Source organism: Ursus arctos, unplaced genomic scaffold (genome assembly GCF_023065955.2).
Source record: "Ursus arctos isolate Adak ecotype North America unplaced genomic scaffold, UrsArc2.0 scaffold_18, whole genome shotgun sequence".
NCBI lineage: Eukaryota > Metazoa > Chordata > Mammalia > Carnivora > Ursidae > Ursus > Ursus arctos.
Window position 1 is genome coordinate 48,777,443 of NW_026622852.1, and position 25,671 is coordinate 48,803,113.

General features: G+C 41.3%; 1 protein-coding gene across 1 annotated transcript; it reads left to right on the plus strand.

Moving 5' to 3' along the window:
• Positions 1-10,522: 10,522 nt before the first annotated feature.
• LOC113266375 (olfactory receptor 1J4-like) lies at positions 10,523-24,223 on the plus strand. The gene is made up of 2 exons (XM_026513912.4): positions 10,523-11,016; positions 23,278-24,223. The coding sequence occupies exons 1-2, from the start codon at positions 10,523-10,525 to the stop codon at positions 24,221-24,223; spliced, it is 1,440 nt and encodes a 479-aa protein (XP_026369697.3).
• The last annotated feature ends 1,448 nt before the right edge of the window (positions 24,224-25,671 follow it).

Consider the following 25,671-nt stretch of genomic DNA (forward strand, 5'->3'; position numbering starts at 1 on the left):
CCATTTTGTTGCATTTGAGAGTGTTCAAAAAAATGGCCAAATGAGGATTGAAACCCAAACCCAAACTTCAAACCTAAAGCCTAATTCCACTGCACCATGATGCGTCTCTCATAATAGCAGGCTCTGTATCATATTGACTTCTTCCTTCTCACATTTAATCTGAACTGGGAAGAGAGTTGCTACTAGTCCCTGGGAAATAAAAACATTTATCAAGGAATAGTTGGGCTTCTGTTTCTCAGAAATGCAGGGTTTTTTTTTTCTTCCTTTAGAAACACCTGAATGTGTGCAGGATTTTTAATTATTTATTTATTTATTTGGTCGGACATGACACATAATGATAGTTGGCACACACTCAGGGCTCAAAATATATTCTTTAACCATGAATGTGAGAAGCCTTCAGAAACCTACTCCATTCAAATTGGCAAAGTTAGAGAAGAGACACAGAATCAAGTAGAGGAGATAGCATTTTAATTCATTATTTTTTTCAATAATTCATTCATGTACTCATTCATTTACTCAAAATGTTGTGTAACTTCTATGTGGCAAGAATTTTATGAGGTATACTGAGTAAAGATTTGAAAACACAGTTGTTGTTGTTGTTGTTGTTGTTGCTGTTGTTGTTATTTCTCTGCGTGTCAAATGCTGTATTGAGGGTGGGTGCTGACTGCCATTGGAGCAACAGAGGAGGGGTATCAGACTCAAATTTAAGGGGTCCAGTAGGTAGGCTTTAGGAAGTTACAAGTCAGTTCCCAATACAATTCAAACAAGTAAAAGGTGGCACGCAGAGCATAGAGACAGAGCATTGGGTAGGGAAAAAAAAAATAAGAGGAATAGGAGAAGATCTGGAGAAAGGAAAGGATGACAAATTTGGGAATCTATTATGAGGAAAATTAGATTGGCTGAAATGTACGCTTCAACCGGGGAAGAGGTTCAGATGAGGCCAGAGAAATTAGCAGGAATGAATCACACAGAACCTTGGAAGACATGATGAACAATCTGCACTTTATCCAAAAGCAAAGGGAAAGCCATAGAAAGATTTGATCAGAGGACTGACAGTGTCATATTAAAAACTATCACAATAGATGAAGGATGGATAATGAGCATGTGTTAGCAGCAGCTGGAAGGGATGCTGGAAGGGCAGGGATGGAGTGATGGGATGCCAGGCCAGAAGCAAGGAGACTTGTTAGGAAGTGGCCACAGCTGGTTATGTGGGAGGTTATAAAATCTGTCTAAGAAAGACAATGGAGCTGTAAAGAATTACATGGATTTAAGTCTCCTTCAGAGTCAGAATCTAAAGGATGTGGTCATTTTGATGTGAATTGATTTTGATAGACTATAGAAAATGAGGAAAATGAAAACGTTTAAAACCTCTCTAAATGTGTGGCTCAGACAGCAGTTTGTGTGGCTGAACTATTTACTGAGATAAGGGACATAGAAATAAAAAGAGACTTGGGAAGGGTTTTTTTTTTTTTTAAAGATTTTATTTATTTATTTATTTGCGAAAGAGAGTGAGAGAGAGTGAGCACAAGCTGGGGGGGGGGCAGAGGGAAAGGGAGAAGCAGACTCCACACCAAGCAGGGAGCTTGTTAAAATGTTTATCCTGCCCAGAGCAATTTACGCTTTCAATGCCATCCCTATTAAAATACCACTGGAATTTTTCAAAGAGCTGGAACAAACAATCCTAAAATTTGTATGGAACCAGAAAAGACCCCGAATCACCAAGGGAATGATGAAAAAGAAAAACAAAGCTGGGGGCATCACGTTGCCTGACATCAAGCTATATTACAAAGCTGTGATCACCAAGACAGCATGGTATTGGCACAAAAACAGACACATAGATCAGTGGAACAGGATAGACAGCCCAGAAATGGGCCCTCAACTCTATGGTCAAATAATCTTTGACAATCAGGAAAAAATATCCAATGGAAAAAAGATAGTCTCTTCAATAAGTGGTGCTGGGAAAATGAGACAGCTACATATAGTAGAATGAAACTGGACCATTCCCTTACACTATACACAAAGATAAACTCAAAACGAATGAAAGACCTGAATGTGAGACAGAAATCCATCAAAATCCTAGAAGAGAACATAGGCAGCAATCTGTTCGACCTTGGACAAAGAACTTTTTACAAAACACATCTCTAAAGGCAAAGGAAACAAAAGCAAAAATGAACTATTGGGGGAATGAACCATGACAGACTATGGACTCTAGGAAACAAACTGAGGGCTTCAGAGGGGAGGGGGGTAGGGGAATGGGACAGGCTGGTGATGGGTTTTAAGGAGGGCACGTATTGCATGGTGCAGTGGGTGTTATACGCAACTAATGAATCATGGAACTTTACATCAAAAACTAGGGATGTCCTGTATGGTGACTAACATAATATAATAAAAAAAATTACTAAAATAAATAAATAAATAAATAAATAAATAAATAAATAAATAAATAAATAAAATGAACTACTGGGACTTCATCAAGTTAAAAAGCTTCTGCACAGCCAAGGAAACAGTCAAAAAGACTAAGAGGCAACCCACAGAATGGGAGAAGATATTTGCAAATGACATTACAGATAAAGGGCTGGTATCCAATATCTATAAAGAATTTCTCAAACTCAACACACAAAAAACAAATAACCCAGTTAAAAAATGGGCAGAAGACATGAACAGACTCTCTCCAAAGAAGACATAAAAATGGCTAACAGACACATGAAAAAATGCTCCACATCATTAGCCATCAGGGAAATACAAATCAAAACCACAATGAGATACCACCTTACACCAGTTAGAATGGCAAAAATTAACAAAACAGGAAACAACAAATGTTGGCAAGGATGTGGAGAAAGGGGAACCCTCTCACACTGTTAGTGGGAATGCAAGCTGGTATAGCCACTCTGGAAAATGGTATGGAGGTTCCTCAAGATGTTAAAAATAGAGCTACTCTACAACTCAGCAATTGCACTACGAGGTATTTACCCCAAAGATACAGATGTAGTGAAAAGAAGGGGCACCTGCACCCCAATGTTCATAGCAGCAATGTCCACAATATCCAAACTGTGGAAGGAGCCGAGATGCCCTTCAACGGATGAATGGATAAAGAAGATGTGGTTTATATATACAATGGAATATTATTCAGCCATCAGAAAGGATTTGTATCAACATGGATGTAACTGGAGAAGATTACGCTAAGTTAAGTAAGTCAAACAAAGAAAGACAATTATCATATGGTTTCACTCATATGTGGAACATAAGGAATAGCATGGAGGACCATATGGGAAGGAAGGGAAATCTGAAGGGGGAGAAATTAGAGAAGAAGACGAACCACGAGAGACTATGGACAACGGGAAACAAACCAAGGGTTTCAGAGGGGAGGGGGGTGGGGTGAGGGGGTAACAGGGTGATGGGTATTAAGGAGGGCACATGTTGCAATGAGCACTGGGTGTTACACATAACTAATGAATCACTGAATACTACATCAAAAGCTAATGATGTACTATACAGTGGCTAACTTAACATAATAAATAATAATAATAATATAAATCAAAAAGAGAGTTGACTCCAAAAGAACAGATTTTATTTATTTATTTATTTATTTATTTATTTATTTGAGAGAGAGAGAGAGTGAGTGAGAGTGAGCACAAGCTGGGGGAGGGGCAGAGGGAGAGGGAGAAGCAGACTCCCCACCAAGCAGGAGCCTGACATGGGACTTGATCCCAGGACCTTAGGATCATGACCTGAGCCAAAGGCAGACGCTTAACTAACTGAGCCACACAGGTGCCCCAAACTTGAGAAGTTTTTAACACACTTAGTGTTAACCCATAAGAAATTCAGGGGGTAGGTGGATATATTTTGGAAAGAGAGAGAAATTCATGGACCATCAATATATAAGAGGATGAGATTGCCTAAAAAGAAATGAGATGAACAAGAAAAGTTGAGAAAAAAGTTCAAGATTAGAGAGGAGAGAGGAGAAGGGAAAGATGGAAAGAAAAGTGAGGGAAGGGAAGAGAACAGGGCTGAATACAGACCATAAGGAACACTGACAGTCAAGGAAATGACAGAGAAAGAGTGTCCCCAAAAGACATCAAACGACAACCAGAGACATAGAAGGAAAAAATGTGGGACACTGAAGCTAAGGGAAGAAAAGTTTGAGTGTTGAAAACCATCTACTGAATTGAAGAATAAGAAGGATGTTGGTGATGTAATATGTCAGTGAGTACAGGGAACAGAATCTAGATTACAGTGAATTGAAGAATAAATGAAAATCCGAAGTCCAGAAGGTGGCTAGCTGGATTGATCCAACAATGAAGCTTTGCTAGATGTGTAGTTTGGAAGGCCACTGAGGTAAAGCCTTGGGCAAACTGGTAAGAGAGTGATAAAACATGAGATCAATCCTGGAGAGGTAACAGAATGAAAAAGAAATTTGGGAGAAAAAGGATAGGATCAGAGACTGGATAGATTTATAATGATTTTGCAGAATGGGTAGAGGGGAAGAGAGCAAAGAACTGAAAATTCAAATTTAATATTTTATGGGTAAAGTAATTCCAAATCTTCCTAATATGGCCATGGGAAGAGATGGCTAAAGTACGATACAGGTCAAGGTCATTGAAAATGAGATCAAAGAATACATAAACCACGTTGTTGAGTGGTTCATTCATGCAAATGCTGAAGGCACCCAGTTGATAGCTAATTTGTAGAGGTGAAGTAAACTGATTCAGGTGCCAAGATCTGGCACAAAACAGGACTCGTTGGAGTTTGGTAGTTGGTGGTGTAGGCTTTGACACATAACAGTTTCTACTCTTTGCCCAATACTTTTTCAAGTACTTTGAAAAAGTTTTCTTTAGAATAAGATTAGAAAGATATCTAATTACAGTATAATATAAAAAGATAAGTAATTATAGCCCAGTTTCTATAAGGAAAGGGTTAAGGCAACTATACATAGTACACACTCATTAGAAGTAATATTATATGGCCATTCCAATGATGTTTATGAAAAGCTTATGCTATAATTTTTGAAAGAACATAATAGAAAATTGTATATAAGCATGCTTATAACTCTACATCAAAATGCAGATTATCATATTTTTATTTTATTTTTTTGAGAAAGAGAAAGAAGCACATGCACGCAGAGGGGCAGAGGGAGAGGGAGAGGGAGGATCTTAAGCGGACTCCATGCCGAGCATGGAGCCATTTGTGGTGCTCAATTTCATGACCCTGAGATAATGACCTGAGCCAAAATCAAGAGTCAGATGCTTGACTGAGCCACCCACGTGCCCCCAGATTATCATATTTTTAAAACCTGGAAGGATGTGCTCTGAAATGTTAACAGAAGCTATATTTTATAGGGAATAGAGGCTTTATGTATTTTAAAACTATTTCTCTGCCATAATATTTATATAATCATACATTCATTTTATAAGCAATGAAAATATTAGAGTCTTGTGAACCGTTGCTGAATTTCATGGTCCAGGAAGAAAGGTATAAGGGTTGACAAACTTTGAGAAGAGGAAGGCAGTTGCCCCTAATAAGCATCATTACTGTGTCTGATTGCTCTTTTCCCCACCCCCATTCATTACACAGAACTCTGAAAATCAAGGCATAAAACCTTCAAAGGACAAGTTCCTGCAGCCTCAGGGAATAGTCCCTCTCCTAAAAATAATCTGCAGCCAACAAGCAAATGCTTATTGCCACTAGCAAATAGTTTATATCCCACTGCTTTATGGGGCCTCCGCCTTTCTAAATACATGTGCAAAGAGAGAAGAAAGCAGGATCTTTGTTGAATTTATCCCTAATTTTTAATTCCTTAGTACTGGGCACATAGAAATCCACTTTAAAAATGCTTACTGAATCATAGTAAAGATAATAATGCTGTTTTCTAACAGTCTATAATAGAAATACTATTACATTATAAAAGATTGTTTTGCTTGGATTCCTCTGGAAGCCAACTCTGAATCAAGAATTAAGGACAAATTGTTTATTGGGGGATCAAAGGAAACAGCAATAGGAGGATGAGAAAGTAAGACAGGGGAACTAGGCTATAAACCAAGGACATCTATCAATAAAATTATCACCTGGGCAAATGAAGCTAATTCCACTGCAAAAACACCAGACTCCAACACATCTCAGATTTTTCCACCCTACAGGAGAATGATCTGGGGTATTTGTGTACCAAGTCCTGTGTGTAGTTAACCGGGGGCTCTAGGGTGTCGTTGTGGAGGATAGAGAGGGTTGATTTTCTGGCACTTCCAGCCTGCTGCACTTGTAGACAGCCCAGGCTCCCGGGGCCAGAGAAAGCCCTCAAAGAAATAAAAATACTGGTAGTTGAAGTTCTAGCCAGAGTGCCCTGCGATGGAACCATAAATGGTTATAAGTGGGGACTTGATGGAGTCTGTGCATTCACCTCCTACACTGTTCAGATCCACTCCTGTCTTCCTACGGATGCTTCAAGATGGTGGCCACAGGTGCGAACTGAGGGAGAGACATCAATACAGCATAGATGATATAAGGATCCAGGCCACCTATTTCTGAAGTTTACTTTTGTTTTCTAATGCCAAATTTGCTGTTGTATCTACCTGACCTTATGACTTTTTGTGCCTGGAAGTACTCAGTTCCAGTCACATGATGGCCCATGGTTAGGCTCTCCATCTCTACTAAAGACTGGTAGCTTGCCAGCAGCTCCTGGCTCCAGAAACACCACATTGCAACTCTTCTAGTGGAGTCTGCCAGAGGCTCCATGTGGTGTCATTATCTAGCATGAATACCTCCAGCACCATGGGTTCTGCCAACACAGATGATCCAATTAGTAGGGTCCCTTGTACCATAGTCTGAATCAGCTGTAGAGCCCTCTATTGCTCTAGATCCCACTTGAAACTGGCAGCCTATCAAGTCATTTGAAAAATCAATTAGAGCAGTATTCCAGGTGTGGTATGCACTGTCTCCAAAATCTGAAGAGTCCTACAAGTGCTGTGAAATGTGCAATAACTTGTCCCTTGCTTTCCAGCTGGAATTTTGTCTTTCATCCACAGAGTATAAGCTCCTCTGTTGCCTTCTACCTACCATGCTACCTACCACAGGTCTTTTTTCTGTCTATAGCATATCAGACTTCAATCTAAGGGGTCTCCATTTTGATTCACTATATTTCAATCTGTCCAAACCCACCTCACATAGCTTTGTCTGTGCCTTGCAGTCTACTCTTGTCAGTACGATGCTTATATAAATTCCTGTACCAGTATCTGAGCTCCTTATATCTTGTATCCAAGTACTGCGGTCTGTTCCATCTACTGACTTGCCTCACCATAAATTTTCCCTCCCCAGTGCACCAACTGTCTGCTGTGTCCCTCCCAGTGAGTCCAATGCCTATCACCAAGTTAGCTTATGGCCCACTTTGAGTTTGCTAAGCTGCTACATGACAATATTCTGGTCAGTTTTTCCTCTGGATTTTGCCTAAAATGCTGTTGGTCTTTAACAATTCTGAGTTAACAGTCTCCTGAGTCCCTCTGTTCTGGGGTACATGAGGTTGTGGCAGTAATACAGGGTCATCAGAGCTAGAAAAAAGGTTGTCCAGCTATAAGCTTTGGTTATGTCTACCACCTCCTAAACCCAGCTATCAGAAAGGCCAAAATAAACCCTCAAAGATTATTAACTCACGGTATAAATACTTCTTTTTTTGTCATATATATATGTGTGTCATATATATATATATGTGTGTGTGTCATATATATATGTGTGTGTGTCATATATATGTGTGTGTCATATATATATATGTCATATATATATGTGTGTGTCATATATACATATCTATCTATCTATCTATCTATCATCTATCTATCTATCTATCTATCTATATCTATATATATATATATTTCATTCCAAAGAATGACTAATGCCACAATAAATGATCATTTTCTTCAAGGTCAGTTTCAAAGAACCTGAAACTTTTAAACTTTGAGTCAATTTTTCTGGACTGTGTATGTGTCAACATTTTTTCCTATGTGCCAGTTTGTTTTCTTTGTGGGTTATTTTTCCCTCCCTCCCTCTTTTCCTTCCTCCTTTCTTTTCTTTCTTCCTTGAAAACTATTTTTATTTGATGTAACCAAACCTAAGTTTGTCAAGAACATACCAAAATCTCCCCCCAAAAAGGTGGTTGTTCCTGTCTCTTCCCACTTTGTGTTTCATAATAATCACCAGAGAGAAGAAAGTCATTTTCTTGGGTTACCTGGTGGGTAGAGCCCAACAAGAACCCTTTGCGTAGGACATAGTTCTACCTAAATTCTCAGGGGCCATCCAGTCATTTGGCTTTCTGTTTTGGATCTGGTTGGATCCAGTAAGTTCTTTCTCTCTCTCTCTCTTTTTTTTTAACCTCTCTGGAGTTTACTTTATGTCAAAAGGTAATTACAGCAGCCTAGAACAGAAGGGAGACTGAAGATGCCTTGAGAGCCTTTCCCTGTGGGCTCATTCTCCAAGTTTCCCAGCACTAACATACCTACCACAGGATAACTTTCCTAGGGGAATCAAGGGGAAAATCAGGCCAGTAATCTAAGTCTGCTGGATGTTTTGAACTGGAAATAACATCTGCTTCCTACACCCTAGGGTTCTCTCCTTGGCTAGTTACACTCCTTAATTCATAGATTCAGGGCTGGTAAATAGAAGTGAGAGTCTGAATGTGTAACTTTTCTTGTTGATGCCCAAGAAATATCTAGGACCTTGGAAGCTGATATTTAGGTCCCCTAAAGAGAATCTCAGGACACATTTACTGACCAAACATTGGATAAATGCAGGCAAGGTCAGTATTGGGGATGGAATGGGTATGTTTTCTCAGCACATATGGTTTATATATGGGGATGGAAGAGGAAGAATGAGAAAGCTGATTCTGACATGGAGGAAAAGAGAGAATAAAAAAAGAAAGAAAATGAGAGAGGGCAGGGAGAAGGAGAAGAGACATAGAGTAACAGAAGAACAGAGAGACAGAGGCAGAGAAAATGAGAAGTGAGAGAGAAGGAAGGAGAAATGGCAAAGATAAAGTGAAGGGACAGACAGGAAGAGAAAATAAAAAGGACAAAAGTGAACCAAGGAATAAAGAGATACAGGGAAGCGGTCTTTGGAGGAATTACCACTTGCTTTAGATCTGATACAGTGTTGCTGCTGAATGTGGGACAGGGCATTTTATTTTTTTAATTTTTAAAAAAGTTCTTTATTTAAATTCAGTGTAATTAACACATATTGTATTATTAGTTTCAGGGGTAGAATTTAGTGATTCATTAGTTCCATATATAACACCCAGTGCTCACTACATCAAGTACCCTCCTTAATGCCCTTCACCCAGTTATCCCATCACCCTCCACCTCCCCTCCAGCAACCCTCAGTTTGTTTCTTAGAGTGGGAGAGGGTGTTTTATAGTCACCTTTGTGACTAGTGGCAAATGCCCCTAATGAGACAGTAACCTCATGTCCCTACATGTTAGGTAGGAATTTGAGAAGCAATTGCTTCATTTTGTTGAATACCACATGGAAGTTGGGAAGGACACGTGAGTTTTGTTGCATACTGGTACCTAGATACCCAGAGGATTTAGATATTCTTGAGATCTTTCCAATATTGGTGCATTAGTTTCCTGTTACTGCTCTGACAAATTACCACAAAGGTAGCTTCAAAAACCCACACATTTATTATCCTATAGTTCTGGAGGTCAGAAGTCTGAAATGTTGGCACTCCTTGGTAAGGGCTCTAAGGGAGAATTTGTTTCCTTGCTTTGCACAGTTTGTTTGTTTTTGTCCAGTTTTTAGAGACCACCTGCATTCTTTGGCTCATGGCCCTTTCCCCATTTCCTACACCAGCAGCATAACATTTTAAAATCTCTCCCTGACTGATTCTTCTGCTTCCCTCTTCTACATTTAAGGATACCTGTAATTACATTGGGCCCTCCCAGATAATCCAGGATAATCTCATTTTAAAGTCAGCTGATTATAGATTTTTAAGAAAAAAAAAATCTCTTCAGCTTCAGTAAGGAGAATGGATAACATAATTCAGAGTTTCCTAAGAACCCTCTATTGAATTGAAATAAACAAAATGTATGTATATTGATGAGTGTTCTTTAGCCAATACAATACTATTCATATCCTTTTATTTGAAAAATCCACCTGCCATCTGAAATTTAACAACTGAGTTCCAATTGTTGAAGTCAAATCTTCTAAAGGTTGCTGTGCTGTGGTTGATGACTTGGAGTACTCAGCACAGAGCATTCTTGGGGCAATAACATGGCTGAGACATCATATTCCATGGTCTGGTCTTCAGTGTCATAGATGCAAGAATTTTGGTTTGTCACTAACCCCAGAAAAGCTGGCTCTCATTAACAGTCCTTCATCAACAATTTTCCTAATTCCTTTATGTGCCAACATATAAAAAAATATGAGAAATAGGTTGTTTCCCACCTTCCAAAATAAAACATACATATTTTTCATATGACTGCTAAAAATGATTATTTCAGAGTCCTTAATATTTTTAACCATTCTTCATTCCCAGCAGAGGAAAGAGTACCATGAGGAAGGAGAACCAGAGCAGCATGTCCGAGTTCTTCCTCCTGGGGCTCCCCATCCGGCCAGAGCAGCAGGGCATGTTCTTCGCCCTGTTCCTGGGCATGTACCTGACCACGGTGCTGGGAAACCTCCTCATCATCCTGCTCATCAGGCTGGACTCTCGCCTCCACACCCCCATGTACTTCTTTCTCAGCCACTTGGCCTTCACTGATGTCTCTTTCTCATCTGTCACTGTCCCAAAAATGTTGGTGGACATGCATGCTAAGTACAAATCCATTCCCTATGCAGGGTGCATTTCACAAATGTATTTTTTTATATTTTTTACTGACCTGGACAGCTTCCTTATTACATCAATGGCATATGACCGCTACGTGGCTATATGTCACCCTCTTCATTATACCACCATCATGAGGGAAGAACTGTGTGCCTTACTAGTGGCTATATCCTGGATCCTGTCCTGTGCCAGCTCCCTTTCCCACACCCTTCTCCTCTCCCAGTTATCCTTCTGTGCTGCTAACACCATCTCCCATTTTTTCTGTGACCTTGGTGCTTTGCTCAAGCTGTCCTGCTCAGACATCTTCCTCAATGAGTTGGTCATGTTCACAGTAGGGGTGGTGGTCATTACCCTGCCATTCATATGTATTCTGGTATCTTATGGCTACATTGGGGCCACCATCTTGAAAGTTCCTTCCACCAAGGGGATATGCAAAGCATTGTCCACATGTGGCTCCCACCTGTCTGTAGTGTCTCTGTATTATGGGGCAATATTTGGGCAGTATCTTTTCCCCAAATTAAGCAATTTCATTGACAAGGACATCATTGTGGCTCTCATGTACACAGTGGTCACACCCATGTTGAACCCTTTTATCTACAGCCTTAGGAACAGGGACATGAAAGAGGCCCTGGGGAAACTCTTCAGTAGGGCAACATTTTTCTCACAGTGATATGACATTTATTTAAATCAGAACCTCACTTTGGTTGACCTCATGTATTTGATTTTCCATTTGAATATTTTTCAAAACTTTAATGTTTCCACCCTAAGACAAATGGTGGCATGTTGGATGTGCTTGGTAAATATTTGTTGTCCAGAATTTCAATCCCATGTTAACAATGCTCTCTTTTATAAATACCTTTTGATCAGCAAATGCTAAGTTAATTTTATTACTTATTTCTGCAACTTGGGGGCATGAATAATAACAATAATCTACAGTTTGGTTATCCCTTATTTGAGATTTTTGGAAACCCTTATATTTTGGGCCCATAATCTCAGGCTTTCATATGCCCCAGAATCTAAAGAATTAGCTGTATCATTTTACTACATTCTCTTATGTATCTTTTTTTTTTTGCAAATCCTCTAATTTTTAATAAAAGCTCCCAATTGGATTTTTATGTAAGCTTTCCAGTTTCAAAATACTATATGGATCAGAGAGGGGAGTTAAGATGGCGGAGGAGTAGGGGACCCCTTTTTCAGCCGGTCCCCTGAGTCAAGCTGGATAGGTACCAGACCAGCCTAAATAACCACGGAATCAGCCTGAGACACAGGATGATGCATCTGGATCTCTACAAATGAACATCTCCAGCGCTGAGTATTGAGGTACCAAGAGGGGAGCTGTAAACCGTGCACGGATATCGGAAGATAAACGGAAGGGGGAGGGAGCCGCCGTGTTTGGGCGCCGGGAAGCGGCAGCCACCTGCACGGGGGAGCGGGAAGACACACAGAGGGTACCCGCGAGAGAGCGGACTGAGACCGGTGAGCCGTGAACGCGCGCGCCACCAGGCATCTCCCGGAACACCGGAATCCCGGTGTGCTCACGGGATCCAGACTGAGACCGGGAACTCCCGGAGCGCGCGCGGGGCGGCTGGCGGGCCACCTGCACGGGGGAGCGGGCGGACTCGCGGTCGGCACCCGCGAAACAGCAGACTGAGACCCTGAACCGGGTGCGCGCGCCACCAGGCTTCTCACGAAACTCCGGTGTGCTCACCGGGCATAGACTGAGACCGGGAGACCCGGGAGCGCGCGGGGCGGCCGGTGGCTGGCGGCATTAGAAACACAAAGGACAGAGACGGGGCGGCCGGTGGCTGGCGGCATTAGAAACACAAAGGACAGAGACGCGCCGGCCCTGGAAGTGAGGGCAGGGTCGCCGAGTTGGTGCGCACATCCCGGGACGCCGCAGGGTTGAGCAGCACCAACAGTAACAGAGTTAAAGTGGCCAGAACATCAGTGGAGAACGGGCCGCAATCCCTCTGTTCTGCGACAATGCAGCCGCTGCTGCTCTGACCCTCAGAAGAGGCATAGCCGGCCGCCAGGGAAAGCCGCCAGAGAACAAAAGCCTGGAAATACCGGCTCAGAGAGTGCCCATCCCCATCCTCCCTCGCAGGGGCACGGAGACTCTACCCAAACAGGGTTGCCTGAGTATCGGCGCGGCAGGCCCCTCCCCCAGAACACAGAAGGCAGGCTGAAAAATCAAGAAGCCCACAACCCAGGCGCCTGGGTGGCGCAGTCATTGAGCGCCTGCCTTCAGCTTAGGGCGTGATCCCAGCGTTCCGGAAAGGAGTCCCTCATCGGGCTCCTCCGCTGGGAGCCTGCTTCTTCCTCTCTCACTCCCCTGCTTCTGTTTCGTTCTTGCTGTCTGTCTCCCTCTCTCAGATAAGTAAATAAATAAAATCTTTAAAGAAGAAGCCCACATCTCTAAGATCCCTATAAAACAAGGGGCACGGCCTGGGACCCAGTCAATAATTTTGGGCTCTGGAAACCCCGCAACCTCTCTTCATCAGAATGACAAGAAGGAGAAGCCCCCCCCAGCAAAGAAAGGACAGTGAGTCAGGGGCCTCTGCCACAGAAGTAACGGATATGGATGTAACCAAATTATCAGAAATGGAATTCAGAGTAACAATGGTCAAGATAATGAGTAGACTTGAAAAAAGTATTCAGGAAAATATTACTGAGAATATACAATCCCTAAGGGAGGAAATGAGAGCGAATTTGACAGAAATTAAAAATTCTATGAGCCAAATGCAGGCAAAACTAGAGGCTCTGACGGCCAGGGTCACGGAAGCGGAGGAAAGGGTTAGTGAATTGGAGGATGGGTTAATAGAGGAAAAATTAAAAATAGAAGATGGTCTTAAAAAAATCCACGCCCACGAATGTTGGCTACGGGAGATTACTGACTCAACGAAACGATCCAATGTTAGAATCATCGGCATCCCCGAGGGGGTGGAGAAAAACAGAGGTCTAGAAGAGATATTTGAACAAATTGTAGCTGAAAACTTCCCTAATCTAGCAAGGGAAACAAAAATTCATGTCCAAGAGGCAGAGAGGACCCCTCCCAAGCTCAACCATGACAGACCTACACCACGTCACGTCATAGTGCAACTCGCAAATATGAGATCCAAGGATACAGTATTGAAAGCGGCCAGGGCAAAGAAATTTCTCACGTACCAAGGCAAAGGCATCAGAATTACATCAGACCTGTCTACACAGACCTGGAATGAGAGAAAGGGTTGGGGGAGCATTTTTAAAGCTCTTTCAGAGAAAAACATGCAGCCAAGGATCCTTTATCCAGCAAGGCTGTCATTCAGAATTGATGGAGAAATAAAGACATTTCAGAATCGACAGTCACTAGCCAATTTCGTAACCACGAAACCAGCCCTACAGGAGGTATTACGGGGGGTTCTATAAAAGTAAAAAGGCCCCAAGAGTGATACAAAACAGAAAGTCACAGCCAATACAAACAAAGACTTTACTGACAACATGGCAGAATTAAAAGCATATCTCTCAGTACTCAGCCTGAACATTAATGGTTTAAATTCTGGTTTCAAACGCCACAGGGTTGCAGATTGGATAAAAAGAAATGACCCATCCATTTGCTGTCTACAAGAGACTCATTTCGAACCCAAAGATGCATTCAGACTGAGAGTAAGGGGATGGAGTACCATCTTTCACGCAAATGGACCTCAAAAGAAAGCTGGGGTAGCAATTCTCATATCAGATAAATTGGATTTTAAACTACAGACTATAGTTAGAGATGCAGAAGGGCACTATATTATTCTTAAAGGAAGTATTCAACAAGTGGATATGACAATTATAAATATATATGCCCCCAACAGGGGAGCAGCAAGATACACAAGGCAACTCTTAACCAGAATAAAGAGACATATAGATAAAAATACATTAATAGTAGGGGACCTCAACACTCCACTCTCAGAAATAGACAGAACACCCTGGCAAAAACTAAGCAAAGAATCAAAGGCTTTGAATGCCATACTCGACGAGTTGGACCTCTTAGATATATATAGAACACTACACCCCAGAACCAAAGAATACTCATTCTATTCTAATGCCCATGGAACATTTTCAAGAATAGACCATGTTCTGGGACACAAAACAGGTCTCAGCCGATACCAAAAGATTGAAATTATCCCCTGCATATTCTCAGACCACAACGCTCTGAAATTGGAACTCAACCACAAGGAAAAATTTGGAAGAAACTCAAACACTTGGAGACTAAGAACCATCCTGCTCAGGAATGACTCGATAAACCAGGAAATCAAAAAACAAATTAAACAATTTATGGAGACCAATGAGAATGAAAATACAACAGTCCAAAACCTATGGGATACTGCAAAGGCAGTCCTAAGGGGGAAATACATAGCCATCCAAGCCTCACTCAAAAGAATAGAAAAATCTAAAATGCAGTTTTTATATTCTCACCTCAAGAAGCTGGAACAGCAACAGAGGGACAGGCCTAATCCACGCACAAGGAAGCAGTTGACCAAAATTAAAGCTGAAATCAATCAAGCAGAAACCAGAAGTACAGTAGAGCAGATCAACAGGACTAGAAGCTGGTTCTTGGAGAGAATCAATAAAATTGACAGACCACTGGCAAGACTTATCCAAAAGAAAAGAGAAAGGACCCAGATTATTAAAATTATGAATGAAAAAGGAGAGGTCACGACGAACACCATTGAAATTGGAAGGATTATTAGAAATTTTTATCAACAGCTATATGCCAATAAACTAAGCAATCTGGAAGAGATGGAATCCTTCCTGGAAACCTATAAACTACCAAGATTGAAACCGGAAGAAATTGATTTCTTAAACAGGCCAATTAATTATGAAGAAATTGAGTCAGTGATAAACAACCTTCCAAATAACAAAACTCCAGGCCCGGACGGTTTTCCTGGGGAATTCTACCAAACATTCAAAGAAGAAATAATACCTATTCTCCTAAAGCTTTTTCAAAAAATAGAAACAGAAGGAAAGCTACCAAACTCATTCTATGAGGCCAATATTACATTGATCCCCAAACCAGGCAAAGACCCCCTCAAAAAGGAGAATTACAGACCGATTTCCCTAATGAATATGGACGCCAAAATCCTCAACAAGATACTTGCTAATAGAATCCAACAGTTCATTAAAAGGATTATCCACCACGATCAAGTGGGATTCATACCTGGGATGCAAGCGTGGTTCAATATTCGCAAATCAATCAGCGTGATACATCATATCAACAAGAAAAGACTCAAGAACCATATGATCCTCTCAATCGATGCCGAAAAAGCATTTGACAAAATACAGCATCCTTTCCTGATTAAAACCCTTCAGAGTGTAGGAATAGAAGGTACATTTCTCAATCTCATAAAAGCCATCTATGAAAAGCCTACTGCAAATATTATTCTCAATGGGGAAAAGCTGGAAGCCTTTCCCTTAAGATCAGGAACACGACAAGGATGCCCACTCTCGCCACTATTATTCAACATAGTACTAGAAGTCCTTGCAACAGCAATCAGACAACAAAAAGGGATCAAAGGTATTCAAATCGGCAAAGAAGAAGTCAAAATGTCTCTCTTCGCAGACGACATGATACTCTATATGGAAAACCCAAAAGAAGCCACTCCCAAACTATTAGAAGTTATAGAGCAATTCAGTAACGTGGCGGGATACAAAATCAATGCTCAGAAATCAGTTGCATTTCTGTACACGAATAACGAGAACGAAGAAAGAGAAATCAGGGAATCCATCCCATTTACAATAGCACCAAAAACCATACGTTACCTTGGAATTAACTTAACCAGAGATGTAAAGGACCTTTATTCTAGAAACTATAAATCACTCTTAAAAGACATTGAGGAAGACATAAAAAGATGGAAAGATATTCCATGCTCATGGATCGGAAGAATTAACATAGTTAAAATGTCCATGCTACCCAGAGCAATCTACACTTTCAATGCTATCCCGATCAAAATACCGAGAACGTTTTTCAAAGAACTGGAACAAATAGTCCTTAAATTTGTATGGAACCAGAAAAGACCCCGAATCTCCAAGGAACTGTTGAAAAGGAAAAACAAAGCTGGGGGCATCACAATGCCGGATTTCGAGCTGTACTACAAAGCTGTGATCACAAAGACAGCATGGTACTGGCACAAAAACAGACACATAGACCAATGGAACAGAATAGAGAGCCCAGAAATGGACCCTCAGCTCTTTGGGCAACTAATATTTGATAAAGCAGGAAAAAACATCCGGTGGGAAAAAGACAGTCTCTTCAATAAATGGTGCTGGGAAAATTGGACAGCTACGTGCAAAAGAATGAAACTTGACCACTATCTCACACCATACACAAAAATAAACTCCAAATGGATGAAAGACCTCGATGTGAGACAGGAATCCATCAAAATTCTAGAGGAGAACATAGGCAGCAACCTCTACGACATCAGCCTAAGCAACCTTTTTCATGACACATCCCCAAAGGCAAAAGAAACAAAAGATAAAATGAATTTATGGGACTTCATCAAGATTAAAAGTTTCTGCACATCCAAGGAAACAGTCAGAAAAACTAAGAGGCAGCCCACGGAATGGGAGAATATATTTGCAAATGACACTACAGATAAAGGACTGGTATCCAAGATCTACAAAGAACTTCTCAAACTCAATACACGAGAAACAAATAAACAAATCAAAAAATGGGCAGAAGATATGAACAGACACTTTTCCAATGAAGACATACAAATGGCTAACAGACACATGAAAAAATGTTCAAAATCATTAGCCATCAAGGAAATTCAAATCAAAACCACACTGAGATACCACCTTACGCCAGTTAGAATGGCAAAAATAGACAAGGCAAGAAACAACAATTGTTGGAGAGGATGTGGAGAAAGGGGATCCCTCCTACATTGTTGGTGGGAATGCAAGTTGGTACAGCCACTCTGGAAAACCGTGTGGAGGTCCCTTAAAAAGTTAAAAATTGAGCTACCCTATGATCCAGCCATTGCACTACTGGGTGTTTACCCCAAAGATACAGACGTAGTGAAGAGAAGGGCCATATGCACCCCAATGTTCATAGCAGCAATGTCCACAATAGCTAAATCGTGGAAGGAGCCGAGATGCCCTTCAACAGATGACTGGATTAAGAAGTTGTGGTCCATATATACAATGGAATATTACTCAGCAATCAGAAAGAATGAGTTCTCAACATTTGCTACAACATGGACGGCACTGGAGGAGATAATGCTTAGTGAAATAAGTCAAGCAGAGAAAGACAACTATCATATGATTTCTCTCATCTATGGAACATAAAAACTAGAATGATCAGTAGGGGAAGAAAGGGATAAAGAAAGGGGGGGTAATCAGAAGGGGGAATGAAACATGAGAGACTATGGACTATGAGAAACAAACTGAGGGCTACAGAGGGGAGGGGGGTGGGGGAATGGGATAGACCGGTGATGGGTAGTAAGGAGGGCACATATTGCATGGTGCACTGGGTGTTATACACAACTAATGAATCATCGAGCCTTACATCGAAAACCGGGGATGTACTGTATGGTGACTAACATAATATAATAAAAAATCATTATTAATAAAAAAAAAAAAAAAAAAAAAAACAAAATACTATATGGATCAAACAAAATGTGTACAGTCAGAGTAAGGTCTGCAAAGGTCACCAGGATTTAAACCCCATTGTAATGGGGTAACTCAGTGATGGGCATTAAGGAGGGCACATGACGCGATGAGCACTGGGTGCTATATGCAAACAAAGACCACTGAACATCACATCAAAAACCAATGATGTACTATACCCTAGGTAATTGATTTTATTTTATTATTTTTTTATAATAACATTTTTTATTATATTATGTTAGTCACCATACAGTACATCCCTGGTTTTTGATGTAAAGTTCCATGATTCATTAGTTGCGTATAACACCCAGTGCACCATGCAATACGTGCCCTCCTTACTACCCATCACCCACCTTTTAAATAAATAAATAAATACTAAAAAAATAAAAAATAAATAAATCAACCCCACTGTAACATGTCTTGATTTGTATGACCTGCCCAGGAAGACAGAAACTACCAAGGCCAGATGGCAGGAGGATAAGGCAGTGGGGGAAGCTGAGTGTCCTCACTGTACACGTAAGGGAATTAAGGCCCAGGAGAGGGGTGCCTGTCCAGGTAGCAATGGTCTCTGGGTGTCCCCTGCAGAGCACGGGTTCTTCCCACTGTTTCCTGTTTCCCTCAGAACCACACTAATGGTGATAATTGTTCTGTCTCCAAGACCCCAGGGACTTTCTGCTGAATACCTATATGCTTGCCAGAAAAGAAATGTGCAAGGTAAGGGTCAAAGAAACTTAAAAGCCTTATTTTGGTAAATCTTATGTATCTTAAACAGATTTTCTTTCCATCTTTATAGATCTTTTGCCATCAGGGAAATACAAATCAAAACCACAATGAGATACCACCTTTACCAGTTAGATCTTTTTAAATCAAGGTATCCATACTGTTTGTCACTTGAATAAGAGGAAGTGTATTACTCTCTGCCCATGATATAAAATGTTACAACAGCTCTAAACATGGAGGGCCCTGTAGGAAATCAAGACTCACCAACCCTCCTTTGCCAAAACTGTGTAGATGTTGCTGGTTAGCCCCCCTATAGAATCATAAATGAAAGCATGCTTCATGCTGGCCTCCTTTGTAAATTAACCAAATTATAGTTCATCTTCTGAAAGCATCATTGTTTTCCTACAAATGCCACTCCAGGTTTAACACTATCCATGGACATCTCACCTTCCCAAGTGAAGAATAAAAGCAAAGTTTCTCAAACTTTATTGTGCATTTCTGTCATAGGGATAAAAGCCACAGCAAAGGGAATATAGTCAATGTTATTATAAGAATGTTGTATGGTGACAGGTGGTAGCTACACTTGTAGTGAGCATGGCATAATGTGTAGGAAATTTGAACCACTGTTGTATACTTGGAACTAACGTAACATCATTTGTCAACTTAAATAACTCAAATTAAACAAAAAATTCCTGGAGAGGTGATTTAAACACAGGCTCCTGGAATCTACCACCACGAGTTCCAATTCAGTAGTTCTGGGGTGGGACCCCCAAATTTGCATTTCTAACAAGTTTCCACATAACATTGATGCTGCAGATCTGTGAACTACAATTTGAAGAGCACTGGTGTAAAGACTTAAATCATGGAAGTTGTGGGATCCCACGACACCCTAAGCTATGACCTAACTAGGGGAAACAGAAATCTGGCAGGCAAGGGCCAGTAAAGAGATCTTTCCACATCTCTTTTTGGGCTCACACTCTGATATTCTTCCTATGGACAGTGTTTTCTCAAAGTCTGCCCTTAGAACTATATGCCTCTGAGAAGTACCTGGCCCCAGATCACATGGATGAGCATCTCTGGAGGTGAAGCTAGGATCTGCATCTTTAACAAACTCCCAGGCGATTCTGCTGAGCATCAAAGTTTAGAGACATTGCCCTAGGGCATCTGTACTGGAGGGAGGGAGAAGAGAACTGAGCAATTAATACATACTTAATGAGCGTCTCTACCCAAGAGCTTGGTGTCCTGTCCCCTTGGGCTCTCTCCCTGGTGGTTTGAGTGGACTCTTCACATCTCCATTTCTGAAGCTGGTGAATTAAGAAGAGTAGCTCCAGGCTCATGACTTTTCCCTGTGTCAGTGAAAGGGTTAGGACCACAGAAGTTGTAGGCTGAATCTCTGGTCTCTGGATATCCTGCCAAGAAGCTGAGAAACCAAATCCATACTCCAGAAGCTAGGTGACTTGAGCATAAAGTTCAGAACAGAACTGGGTATCCTTCATCAGGAGCAGGTGTGTGTGTGTGTGTGTGTGTGTGTAATGTGTGTGTTCATCACTTCTCTTTGCTCTCCCTGAAGTCACTTCTTATTACTAGTTCCTAAACAGAAGGATACCAACTCACCACTGGCCACTGACTCTCAGACCTTTAACCCTGGGCCTTGGGGAGATGAGGAAGAGAGCCAGCTGGCTGCATAAAATTAGTGGGCATATCACCAGATCCAGGCTGGGGGCCCCATCTCATCATTCAAGTCCTAGATGTCAGAATCCTAGGTCTCAGTTGCTTAGTGTTAGTGTGGCTTAGTTCTTAGCTGCTCTTAGTGCATGCAGTGTCAACCAGCCCTTTCCAATGCTTCTCTCCAAAGTCCCTGACCACTCCCTCCCCTTTGAACAGCATTGCGCTTCCACCTAAAAGTATATTCGAAAGACAACTTTTACTTAGAGAGCTCTGGTTCCTTTTTTTTTTTTTTTTTTGCTTTATACAGCACCTATATTATAGCTTTCTTAGAATCTGATGATTTCCTGCCTGAAATTCCTAGTATAGTCTCATACCCTCATAGAAAGCATCAAACCTTGGGCCCAGGAAAGATCTTTCTTTCTTTCTTTATCTTGAAGGTATTTTTTTAAAATTACATTAGCTAACATTAGTTTCAGATGTAGTGTTCAGTAATCTATCAGTTGCCTATAACACCCGGTACTCATCACATCACATGCCCTCCTTAAGGACCATCACCCAATTACCCCATCCCCCCACATCCCCTCCAGCAACCCTCAATTTGTTTCCTATAGTTAAGAATCTCTCATGGTTTTTCTCCCTCTCTGATGACTTCCTATTCTGTTTTCCCTTCCTTCCCCTACAGTCCTTTGTCCTGTTTCTTATAGTCCACATATGAGTGAAATCATATGATAACTGTCTTTCTCTGATGATTGATTTACTTTGTTTGGCAAAATAGCCTCCAGTTCTGTCCACATTGATGTAAATGGTAAGTATTCATCCTTTCTGATGGCTGAGTAATATTCCATTCCACACACACACACACACACACACACACACACGCGCGCCACATCTTCTTTATCCATTCATCTGTCGATGGACATCTTGGATCTTTCCACGGTTTGGATATTGTGGACATTGCTGCTATAAACATTGGGGTGCAGGTGCCCCTTCCCATCATTACATTTATACCTTTGGGGTAAATACCTAGTAGTGCAATTGCTGTGTCATAGAGTAGCTCTATTTTTAACTTCTTGAGGAACTTCCATATCATTTGCCAGAGTGGCTATACCAGCTTGCATTCCCACCAATACTGTAAGAGGGTTCCCCTTTCTCTGCATCCATGCCAATATTTGTTGTTTCCTGTTTTGTTAATTTTAGCCATTCTGACTGGTGTGAGGTGATATCTCATTGTGGTTTTGATTTGTATTTCCCTGATGGCTAGTGATGTGGAGCATTTTTTCATATGTTGGCCTTTTGTATGTCTTCTTTAGACAAATGTCTGTTCATGTCTTCTGCCCATTTCTTGACCAGATTGTTTTTTGAGTGTTGACTTTCATAAGGTCTTTATGTATCTTGCATACTAGCCCCAATTATATTTTCTTGGGTTCCACTGAAGATAAGGCCCTGAGTTTTTTCACAGGAGTTCTTTGCATTTTGTATTTAATAGGAGCAATATAACCTCATGTAGGATGCCTCCTAGGAGTGAAGTGTTTGACATACATTGCCTTATTTCTTTTTGATTCAGAGACTAGTATCCCAGTTTTAGAGAGGAAAATCTGAGGCTCCAAGAGGTGCAATACCTTGCCCAAAGACATAGATCTGACAAATAATGGAAAGGTGATTTTAATACATTCTGTCTGATCTCAAAGCCCGTGCTTTGCCCTCTACAGCACACAGTCTCACTGTCAAATATTAGTTATCAGTAAGCCGTGGTTGAAGTATTATTGACCAGAAGGCTGGATGTGGTGGAGTGATAGTCCATATGTGATCTTTACAAGAGGTTTATGCAGAAAAAAAGAGGTATGATCAAGTTTTATCCAAGGGATTTTTATTAAAATTCCAAATCCCATAGACTAGATAAGTTTACTAGTTTAGGAAGGAGTAATCCTATTTATAAAGCATGAGGGAAACCAGACAGAATGGAGAGAAAGTGGGAGAAGTCCAGAACAGTGGGCTGTCGGAGGTGTCATTCTCTACCAGGCAGGATGTGGTTGGACTCCGCCTGTATTCCCAACTTCATCAATGCTCTCATCATTGCTGTATATGACCTTTGCCTACATCAGGTAATAATCCTATAATGAAGTGGCTTTATGGCACCTGAACCCTGCTCAAAATCTGCCTGTTGAGGGGAGTGAGCCGTCAAGAGGGAGAAATGAAACAGAGGGCAGGAAACTAACACTGATTTGTGCCAACTATCTGCAGTGGTGCTTCACTAATGTTATCTTATTAATAATCACAATTTTCTCATGACTGAGGCTTATAGTCATATCTCCAATTTGGAGATAAGAAAATTGAGACTCAAACTGAGTCACTTACCCAGAACACACAAACATGAAGTGGTATTGCCAGAATGTGAATCTATTTCTAATTGCATTGCTTTTCTAATACACCACACAGCACTCAGACATGAGGCTCTCTCCTTAACAAGAGGAGCATGAGGCTGGAGAACCAGAGCAGCGTGTCCGAATTCCTCCTCCTGGGGCTCCCCATCCGGCCAGAGCAGCACAGTGTGTTCTTCTCCCTGTTCCTGGGCATGTACCTGACCACAGTGCTGGGGAACCTACTCATCATCCTGCTCATCAGGCTGGACTCTCGCCTCCACACTCCCATGTACTTCTTCCTTAGCCACTTGGCCCTCACGGACGTCTCCTTTTCATCCGTCACAGTCCCCAAGATGCTGATAAACATGCACTTTCAAGATCAATCCATCCCCTATGCAGGGTGTGTAACACAGACGTATTTTTTCATATTTTTTACTGATCTGGACAATTTCCTTCTCACCTCAATGGCATATGATCGATATGTGGCTATCTGTCACCCTCTCCGCTACACCACCATCATGAGAGAGGGGGTGTGTATCTTGCTAGTAGCTGTATCCTGGATACTCTCCTGTGCCAGTGCCCTGTCTCACACCCTCCTCTTGGCCCAGCTGTCCTTTTGTGTTGACAACGCTGTCCCCCATTTCTTCTGTGACCTTGGTGTCCTTCTCAAGCTCTCCTGCTCAGACACATCACTTAATGAGCTGGTCATTTTCACAGCAGGAGTGGTAGTCATTACCCTCCCACTAACATGCATCTTGATTTCTTATGGCCACATTGGAGCCACCATTCTGAAGGTTCCATCTGCCAGGGGGATCTTCAAAGCCTTGTCCACATGTGGCTCCCACCTCTCTGTGGTATCTTTGTATTATGGGGCAATCATTGGGCTTTATTTTTTCCCTTTATCCAGCAGTTCCAGTGACAAGAACATAATTACCTCTGTGATGTACACAGTGGTCACTCCATTGCTTAACCCTTTCATTTACAGCCTAAGGAACAGAGACATGAAGGGGGCCCTGGAGAAACTCTTCAACAGGGCAATGGTCTTATGTCAGTGACATCTGCTCATCTTTATAACAGACATGTGTATTCATGTGTCTCCAGATGCTAGACCCCTAATCTTGAGCCTAGCATGGAGTAAGTGCTCAGTAAATATTTGATAACTTCAATTACATTCTGTTACAGTTATTGTCTCTTTTCCTACCAATTCTTTAGTATGAATTGTGAATTCTGAGTTCATAGTACTGATTATTGCTCTTGTTTATTAGATTGTAATATCACATAGCTAATAGAATGTATGTCTCTCCTATTTCCTGGGCATTTATTAGTTCTTTTCTTAAATAGCTTTATTGAGGTATAATTGACATATAAATGTTATATGTATTTAAAGTGTACAATTTAAATTTTGGGGGGGGTGGTTTCCTTTTTTAAATTTAAAACCAATTAATTAACATATAGTGTATTATTAGTTTCAGAGGTAGAGTCCACTGATTCATCAGTTGCATATAATACCCACTGCTCATTCCATCAAGTGCCCCCCTTAATGCCCATCACCCAGTTACCCCATCCCCACAGCTCCCTCCCCTCCAGCAACCCTCAGTTTGTTTCCTATGCTTAAGAGTCTCTTAGGGTCTATCTCCCTCTCGGACTTCGTCTTGTTTTATTTTTCCCGGGTTTGTTTCTTTTGCTAACCAGAATCATGCTATATGTATTGTTTTTTGTTTTTTGTTTTTGTTTTTATTTTTTATAATAATATTTTTTATATTGTTAGTCACCATACAGTACATCCCTAGTTTTTGATGTAAAGTTCCATGATACATTAGTTGCATATAACACCCAGTGCACCATGCAATACGTGCCATTTTTTGATGTGCTTGTTGGAGATGTTCTCAGCCTAGCACACTCCTTTTATCCATTATATATTTCACATGAATAGTGTCACTGTTTGTGTTGCTTCATTCTGCTGTTATAATTATGCCTACTTTTGTGCACAAACTTGAGCACAGGGGCTGGAATTTGAGGGGAAGAGTGCCAGTTTGAGCCCTTGTCAAACTGAGGTGAAGGCACGTTGATTTGGCATTGAGCAGGTGGCTGGCTCAGGCAGGAGGGCAGCTGGACTCTGGATTTGGGACCCACAGGCCGATGGCATTGTGTGTGACAGGGACGTGCTAGTTTTGCTTTTAACTTCTGTTTTTCTGGGAAATTCTCTCTCTCCTTCTATTCTAAATGAAAGCCTTGCTGGATAGAGTATTCTTGGCTATAGATTTTTTTCCTTTTAGCAGCTGGAATTTATCATGCCGCTCCCTTCTGGCCTGCAGAGTTTCTGCTGAAAAACCCACTGATAGCCATATGGGGTTTCCCTTGTATGTCACTGCTTTCCTTTCTCTGGCTGCTTTTAAAATTCTCTCTTTATCACTACTTTTGGCCATCTTATTTACTTTGTGTCTTGGTGCAAACCTCTTCAGGTTGGTTTTGTTAGGGGCTCTCTGTGCCTCCTGGATCTGGA

What these genes read in the sequence shown, in the direction of transcription:
- LOC113266375 (XM_026513912.4), top strand. Translation starts at nt 10,523, where the DNA reads ATGAGGAAGGAGAACCAGAGCAGCATGTCCGAGTTCTTCCTCCTGGGG. An exon ending in CACACCCTTCTCCTCTCCCA is followed by an intron (nt 11,017 to 23,277) that starts GTTATCCTTCTG and finishes CCTTAACAAGAG; the next exon opens with GAGCATGAGGCTGGAGAACC.